The sequence below is a fragment of the Rhagoletis pomonella genome, unplaced genomic scaffold (assembly GCF_013731165.1).
Source record: "Rhagoletis pomonella isolate Grant_MI unplaced genomic scaffold, Rhpom_1.0 Rhpom_scaffold_00003, whole genome shotgun sequence".
Taxonomy (NCBI): Eukaryota; Metazoa; Arthropoda; class Insecta; order Diptera; family Tephritidae; genus Rhagoletis; species Rhagoletis pomonella.
In genome coordinates, this window is record NW_023458557.1 from 18,240,579 (window position 1) to 18,249,879 (window position 9,301).

The 9,301-nt window shown below is 35.0% G+C and overlaps 1 protein-coding gene across 1 annotated transcript in view; it reads left to right on the forward strand.

Annotated features, from left to right (window-relative positions):
- Window positions 1–9,038, forward strand: part of LOC118735047 (protein gustavus) — a 213,510-nt gene extending 204,472 nt beyond the window's left edge. The window contains exon 3 of the mRNA XM_036464638.1: window positions 8,751–9,038. Within this exon, the coding sequence (XP_036320531.1) occupies window positions 8,751–8,890 (140 nt within the window). The 3' untranslated portion in view covers window positions 8,891–9,038. The remainder of the gene's footprint in view (window positions 1–8,750) is intronic.
- The last annotated feature ends 263 nt before the right edge of the window (window positions 9,039–9,301 follow it).

A 9,301-nucleotide genomic window follows, 5' to 3' on the forward strand; every position in this document is an offset into this window, starting at 1 on the left:
TTTTAATTTTAGTATTTTTTTTTATTTGATCGCCATATTGGATCCGTCATTTCGAATTTAAAAAAATTTACTTCAATAATTAAAAAAAAAAATTAATCGCCAGTTTGGATCCGCCATTTTGAATTTTGAAAAACTGACTTCAGATTCCTAATTAGCGGCGATAGGAATTATTCCCCCGTGCCTAAAATCACCCGGATAAAATCCTCCAGAAAAAAATCCCCCATATAAAAATCTCCCCGAACAAAAATCCTCTGGATAAAATCCCCCCAAACAATTTTCCCCCGGACAAAATCACCCGCAGAATAGCCCACAATAGGGGCTCTTGCTATCCGCTTGATTTTTTTTGCAGTAATATTTTATTGAAGTAAAGTTTTGAAAGCTCTGAGGAAGTGAAGTGAATTATAGCGAAATTAGCAAAAGTTTTGATTGCCCTTTCAAAACCATTTATGCAGCCCTTTACTGCGTATGTATGCCCATATTTATCAACAATTCGCTTCTGTTTTGGGTCATCTCTGCTTCCCGCTCTAAGCGAAGTTAAAGAACATATGTATTTATGCATACAAGTACCTATGTACTTGTACATATATGTATACATAGATTCTAAGTACATACGCTTGGACTCACGTTTTGCTATTGCTTGTGCGATGCTTAAAAGAAGTAATAAAATAGTCAAAATTAACCGTTTGGGTACCATAGGCCAGAGATTTTTTTTGGAGATGGGGTGCTTTTGTCCGAGAGATTTCTGTTGAGGGGGATTATAACCCTCACGGAAGTGTTTTTGCGCAGAACTGCTTACTGCGTAGGCGGTCTGCGGCTGGATTTAGGGATTATAACCCTCGCTGAGTAGAAATCTCCTTTCCGTGATGCCGGAAGTCTTTTTTTCGCAGAACTTATTTCTGCGTAAGCGGCCTGTGGCCGTACTTAGGGATTATAACCCTCACTAACAGGTCTATTCTGCACGTTACCGAAGATTTTGTAACCGGAAAATTGTATTACCAAAAAATGTTACCAGTTCTTGTCACCGCGATTCTAGGTACGTTGGTAATGCAGTTAAAATATTCAGCAATTCAGCTATGAAGAATTGTGCAAAACCTGGCATTACATATTTCACGGGGCAATAATTTGTTACCAGCTTATGAGACGGTAACAAAATTTACTGGTTACATGAGTATACAGAATGCGAAAAGGGTTCAAAAATTGACAGGAACTTTATTTACTGGTTACAAACTTTTTATTACCAGCGCAGAATAAACCTGTAAGTAGAATTATCCTTTCCGTGATGCCAGAAAAGAGGGACGGCAGTCTTTTTGCGCAGAACTTCTTTCGGCGTAGGCGGCCTTCGGCCGCGCTTAGGCATTATAACCCTCACTAAGTAGAATTCTCCTTTCCGTGATGCCGGAAAAGAGGGGCGGAAGTCTTTTTGAGCAGATCTTCTTTCTGTGTAGGCGGCCTTCGGCCGCGCTTAGGGATTATAACCCTTACTAAGTGGAATTCTCCTTTCCGTGATGCCAGAAAAGAGGGGCGGAAGTCTTTTTGCGCAGAACTTTTTTCTGCGTAGGCGGCCTTCGGCCGCGCTTAAGGATTATAACCCTCACTAAGTAGAATTCTCCTTTCCGTGATGCCGGAAGAGGAACGGAAGTCTTTTTGCGTAGAACTTTTTTCTGCGTAAGCGGCCTTCGGCCGCTCTTAGGGATTAAAACACTTACTAAGTAGAATTCTCCTTTCTTTGTTGTCGGAAAAGAGGGGCGGAAGTCTTTTTGCGTAGAACTTCTTTCTGCGTAGGCGTTTAGGGATTATAACCCTCACTGAGTAGAATTCTCCTTTCCGTGATGCCGGAAAAGAGGGGCGGAAGTCGTTTTGCGCAGAACTTTTTTCTGCGTAGGCGGCCTTCGGCCGCGCTTATGGATTATAACCCTTACTAAGTAGAATTCTCCTTTCTTTATTGCAGGAAAAGAGGGGCGGAAGTCTTTTTGCGGAGAACTTCTTTCTGCGTAAGCGGCCTTCGGGCGCCCTTAGGGATTATAACCCTCACTAAGTAGAATTATCCTTTCTTTTTTGCCGGTCGGGTGGTTTTGTCCGGGGGAATATTGTTTGGAGGGGATTTTGTCCAGGGTATTTTTGTTCAGAAGATTTTTTCCGGGGGATTTTTTCTGGAGGATTTAGTCCGGGTGATTTTATGCACGGGGGAATGATTCCGACCACCCTAATTAGCAACCCCAGAAACCCCCTGCTAACAACTTCCAACCCATGGCAACGCGTAAATCGTTCAGTATAAACGTTTTAATTTTACTAATGTCTTTTCGAGAGAATATTTTCGGGAACTCGGCCCATTCTAGCTGTCCAAGACAGGTGTGTAATTAAGGGCATGTTCCCCAATAATGCCAGAGTAATTATATGTAAAAACCATATTTTTAGCTGCATTTTAACATGTCACAAAAATAAAAAAATTGAGAACATCAGCGTTTTTATAAAAACCGACCAGCGCGACCTCTAAAAAAACTTTTTTTTTTCAAAATAAAAAAATACGTGTCTCTTTTTTCATCACAAATAACAGTATTCTAATGTAGCGTTTATGAATTTCCAAAAAGAGTGTTTTTATGAACCACTCTAATGTGCAAGGACTGCTCCCACTAAATTTTGGAACTTTTCAGCACTAGGTCGCTATCATTTCTTAACGCACTGTATTATTCCACATATACATATGTAAATACTCCCATTGTTAACAATTTTCATTCACTGATCGTACAATAATAATAAACTTGTTTAGCTTCATTTAAATGACAAAAAAAAAATCTCAGTGTACAAATAAATTTTGTAGATGTATTATGATTTCACTTCCATATAAAAATTTTGAGCAGCCCTGTTTTATAGTCATTTGCTATATAAACTAACTCACAACTTTTGAATTGAGGTCAAAAATAAAAAAAAGAGTAGAATAGGTTTTAAGAATTTGCGAAATTATCGTTTTTTTCAAATTTAGAAAACAGCATTTTCAATGTTTTCCAAAAATATCCGGTTCTGATTAGCACACCGCAAAAAGCTTCCACCAGATTAAAGGTCACAGTTTAAGGGTTATCTGCTAAAGGTCGCAGTTTAAGAGTTATCTGCAAATCTATGGGTGAAATCGGACACAATTTTAAGTCGGATCGATATTCTACTGTGAATTACACCTAAAAGCTGCAAACTTTTGTTCTTATGTTTATGCTATATTAAAGTTTATTTAATTTCAAAGTATATAGATCGAAATCTTTTGCAAATCGATTTGAAAATAGAAAAGTTATAGCAAATTTAGTAAATGATATTGGATTCAAGCAACGTATCGTTACTGTACAGCACATTTGATCGTAAAATCAATTAAAATAACATTTCCATTGGCATGTTATGCACATCGCAATTAGAAATACAGCTGAAAAAAGTTTACGAATTATGATGCTCTGGCTGGCAAAAAACGTGATAAAATAAGATAAATTGAGATAGCAAAATAAGATTTGATTTTTAGATAAAGTTGGGAAGTTTCTGCGGGATAAATTTATACTTGTAAATATTTTCCACCAAAATAAAAACTATTGTACTAAAGTTACATAAAAACTTCTAGCTTTTTCCATGGTTTGCTTTTTTGTCCATTTTTATCCTCTCATATGAGAGAAATTCTCAGAATTTAAGACTACTTACCGACAAAACAAATTTTTTTAACGAACGTTCTAATGTACATACATACAAACATATGTACATACCTTAACTGTTTTACTTATACCATAAAACTGGGTGTGTTCTCAATATAATGGGAACATTCTAATCATAATTGGTATACATTTTAAAACTCCAAAAATATACTATTTAGGATCGTCTAAAAAGAAAAATAATAGAAACTCCCATCCCAAAATACCATCAATTATATTTTGTTAATACCAATGTGGCAACGCCGCTTCTAAAATGTACATTTTATGAAACTTCAAAAATGCCTGTATCCGTCAAAAAAGTTTGAAGTGAAACTACCTTCTATTTTTTTATCACGCAAAGTTTTGATGGATAATAAAATTATTTGAAGTTTCATAAATTGTGAGTATTATCAACGCCCCTGCCACCTTTATAATATTAAAACAATAAATCGGGGTATTTTCTTTCACATATTTATACCAACATAATAATTATAGTCAAAAAGCATTATCAGTGCTTGGTATTTTTTTATCACGTGGTTCGCACCTTTTTTATTAAAAATATATACATATAAACTATTAAAGCAGATTTTTTCGTAATTGTTATTTCTATTTTATAATAAGAACCACGAGCACATTATGTTGTTATTTTTTTTTTATTTGCTTATTTTTGAGTGCAATCTTGCGATTTAAATTCTAAAGAATGTTCTTCCCAAATAAAACCTCTTTATAATATTTCCGCAGAGCCCCGTGCAACCCAACATCAAAAACTAAAAAAACAAAAAAGTGTTTTTTTCTAATTGCAGTCGCCTCTCGGCAGGCAATGGCAAACCTTCAAGTGTATTTCTGCCATGAAAACCAGCTTTCTCATAAAAATACAATCGCCGTTCGGACCAGCGTTGCCATTTTAGCCGTTTTCCGGCTAGATTTAGCCGGTTTTGATAGCAACTAGCCGGAGAAAATTCGATCTAGCCGGCAGCCGATTTGTTAGCCGGTTTGTAAAAAAAAGTTAGCCGTTTTTAGCCGATTTTACTATTTGCCTAATTTTCAGGTGCAAAAAGTAAACAAGTTGTTCGAAAGCAATAATGCAGACCCAATGAAGATTTTTAATGAACTCAATGTTTTACTTTCGCATCTATGCTCCCTAGTGGTTATTAGCGCGGACACATTTGATCCTATATGCTCCCCGTTGGAACCATACCTTGCTCCATTTCCTCAGTTTTATCACAGTTTTGAAGAGTATTTAAAAACAAAAGTAAGCACAAACGCTTTTGACCACGAAGCCGAGAAAATAATTCGAGAAAATTGTCGCTATTTTATTATCACTTTAGTAAAGGAATTACGCCAACGCCTCCCTACAAATATTGCCACACTAAAAAAAATTGACTTTTTTCGATTGGAAATGTATTAAGAGTAATTAAACCAAAAGTATTTGTTCAACTACAGCAACAAAAACACAAATATAATGCCGACGAAATAACATCCATAGAGATGCAACGGCAACGGTTAACGTTACATACCTGGAGTAATTTAGACTCAACTGTAAAATTTTGGGCCGAAGTTTATCAATTTCGGATTGCCCTAGGAGAAAACCCTTTTGCTGACCTTTCCAACCTAGTTTTTAATTTTCTTGTTTTGCCTATAAGTAATGCAGAAGTAGAGCGAATATTTAGTTCAATGAATATAATAAAAACTAAGCAAAGAAATCCAATGTGCGTTAAAACGTTAAACGCTATTTTATATATAAGATACGGTTTAAAACGTGAAGAAAAATGCTGCCATAATTTTACTGTAGATGACGATCTCTTAAAATTAATGAATTCAGGTGATATATACAATAGTGATTCATTTGATGATGAGGAATATACACTCGATATAAATTAATGGTGTTAACTAGTCTTTCGTTTCTTGCGATTTATTTAAATAAAGCATGTGGATTTTCACTAAAACATTTTAGTCGTTTTTAGCCGCTTTTTTTGCCAATCTAGCCGGTCGGCCCAAAAAGTTCTGGCAACACTGGTTCGGACTCGAACTGTACACTGAGGGAAATAATGCATAGTAAAAATGAATACTTTATATTTGATTATTGTTTAAGAATGTTCGTATTTAAAAATTATATTTTCATGCAAAATTTATTACGCACGTATTTGACTGTTCACATCTGAGTATGTATGAATATGTAAGTGTACATACGCACCCCAAGAATGCTGAGCGCCGCTCTGAGAGCGGTGACATCACACACATACATACATAGTACATACATGTTTATCCAAGAACGATAGAATACAAGATTCCGCATTCCCGCAGAATGACATTTGTGGCAATGGGTAAACATTGAACAGTTGTGAATTTGCAGTGAGAAAACGTGTTCTCTTCACGATTCACCAATTTCTCAAGCCATCTTTGAATATAGCAAATTAAGCACAACGTTAACAAAAAGTATACAACCACTCTTGAAATGTGTTCAAAAGAATAGGTCTTATTAATTAACTTTTTAGAATTTTTGTGTTTGTATTGCAGGTGCCGAAAAAGTGATAATAAAAAAATAAAAAAAAAACTGCATTTGGGGGCTTTACCCCTACGGCTGCTGCAATTCAACACACGACACGACATTTTTATAAACTTTTTATTACAAATAAAACGTTTTTTACTTTAGAACGCACGAATTACTTCGATTTTCACTTGAAAGTACACAATACGTTTACAATACGTTTGCATTTGTTTCCAAACAAAAAGTTTGTTTACGTATTGCCCGTCAAAGTCGGCAAAACCAAAGTAGCGGTTTCGGGAATGCGCCACCTTCAGTTCATTACACCATGATGTTTATCCGTACAAATCGCGTGCTGGGGTGTTGATGGATATTCATCATTTGAAAGCAAATTTATATGCCTGTGTGTGGCTGAGTGCGCAAAGATACTTGCCACAAGTTGTTGATATCCGGAGATGGTCGGGTTCGAATTCCACTGCAGGCAACATGCAAATTAAATTTTTTTTTTAGTTTTTGTCTTGATTATTCACATCACGGATGCTTTTTCAGTACGAACGCGGTCATTTTAATATGCGCGTAATTGAATTGAATAATTACCAATATACAGTACTTCCGTTGACGTTTATTGTAAGATCAATTACGGTTCTATTTAATATTTTAATATTTTTTTCCCTCAGTGTAGATCCCTACCCTTTGTGTGACAACACCAAGGCGCCCTCCACAAATCGGAGGAGAAGCTCGACCAAACACTAATATATGTGCAAGCGCTAATCTATTATTTTATTTTGGTCCAAGTCTTTTAAATTTCTCATCACATTTTGCAAAAAATTATGCTTTGAGGTTAGCGTTGAATTAAAATTGCAATGTATGCAAAAAATTGCTTTCGTCTTGTACAGACCGACTTCCTATAAACAAGAAACATATATATAATTTTAACCACTTTCTTCATTCGCTCTGAAACCTAGTTTCGTTAACCCTATTTCGAAATTGTAGCCGGCAAAATTTTCAAGTCCATCATATTCCACATCTTTGAGTGGACTGATGAAATCTACTGTTAAAAAAAAAAAATATTACTTCTAGTGATCAGGTAGCATGAAATTGATGAAATGTCATAATTTTATTAAAAATCAAATGGTTAACCACATCAGCGAATCTCTTTAAATGGAACTACCTTCTTTTTTGTATCGTGCTTGCCCCCCTACTTGCTCCTTTGGGGAGCAGCTCACTTTTAGTCCCGTTGGGTAAACATATATTTTTGCTTACTTGTTTGCATTTGTCATTTTGTTTTGAGAAAATATTTTGAACGTTAATTGGAAATTTTCCAATTTGCTTTCATATTCACTCACAATAGTGCTATAACTGGATTTGGCTGCACCTTACACGAAGTCGGATATTGTTATACGAGTTGGATTGTTCTTTTCGAACTCGTACAGAAAAGATTAGAGCTAGTATACCATTAACATGAAAATCGAAGAGAAGCATGGTAAAATAAACAAATAGAATCTCATTTTAAACAGAATATACGACATTTCTTTTGCCCTTAATAACAAACGAGTGTTGAATTTCTTCTTTTTTGAATGTTTTATTTTGAACGCAGATGTGGTTAATAAATTTTTCCCAAGACAAAAGTGGAGAATTACCAGGGGGTTGACCCCCCGAAGTGCTTAAAATTTATTTAAATAACTTCGCGAAGAACAACATTTAATCTTGTATTGCTAGAGACCTGAGAACCCAACTTAATTTTTATGATATTGAAGATGCCTAATACTATGTTCACGTTGAGCCTAGGCCCCTATTATGATTCACAACTTTGAAGATAGTTGAGTTGTAAGTTGTAAATTGGTATTGTGGGACACAAGTCAACTCAACTTCGAAAACGTAGTTATCTGTCAGTTGTCTGGGCAGCTTTTCTTTATTCAAAACGCGAAAATTTTTGAGTTTAGTGCTTGGTGCGTTTTTTGGTGCGTTTGTTTTTCGTTTGAGGACATCAAATCTGTAAACTTAAAAAAACAGGGGCAAAATTTATAGCAACCGTAAGTTTTGTAAACTTAAGCATATGTTTACCAACAAAATATGTTGCAGGACTTTTAATCATGTCATAATTACATTCGGTAATTGGTAATTACTGGAACCTTAAATCGACCTTTAGTTTGGGCTCCATTGGTTATATATTTTTTTACAATTATTCAAAAAAGCAGCAGCATCTCCTAATAGTAAAATTAATATCTAACAAACTGTTTGAAAAAAGAGAATAATCGAAATTGGGTGGGATTTGAAGAGTAGACAGCTTTTTTGACCCAAAAATATTTTTCCCACTATGCGCCAGTAGATAATACCCGCAAATACTATACATTAAAAAGGGAAATCAAATTTATAATTATAAATGTGTACACTAAGCAACGATTTTATTTCATTTTATTTTTCGGCGTAAATGTATTTTGGGCGATATTTTGTGATTCTTGAAATAAAAATTTTAATCTATAACAGTAATACACGCTCCCTATTTATTAGCCTAAGTAGAATTTGGCGGTTATTGCTTTTCGGCGCAGCAAGTCAGGACGCATATTATTTATTATTTATTTCACTAATACCTTTGTATTTTTTAGCTGAACCCCTGCCGTTAATGGATTTGTGTAGAAGAACCATTCGCCAGAAAGTAGGACGGATACATTTAGAGGAACGCATTCAGGAACTACAACTTCCTCTGTCCATGAAGAAGTATCTACTGTACAAAAATCGAAGATAATACCTTAATGTAGATACTTAAGATATAATTTACAATTATTGTAATTTCATTGTCAAACAGTATCTTGTAAAACTGCTGATGTTGCCACTATTACACGCGTAAGATCTCCAAAATTTGGTATATTTACAATAGAGTAAAGCAACGTCAACTGATCCTTGATAATTTGGACAAGTCACGGGTTTAAAAAAAAAAAATTGTAAAGTAATTACACAGGCCTGCGAAATTTAAGTTTTGTTTCCCACTCCAATAACACTGGTTTACAGCAAAAAGGTTCAATCGATGCCACTATCCAAAACCTATAAAGAATTGCTCGATGATTCAGAAAATCGACTTAATTTTTTATTCTATGGATAAGTTTTCGAGATATTTTCAATTTACCATTATTCAGCTTAAAACAAAAAGTGGTTACAC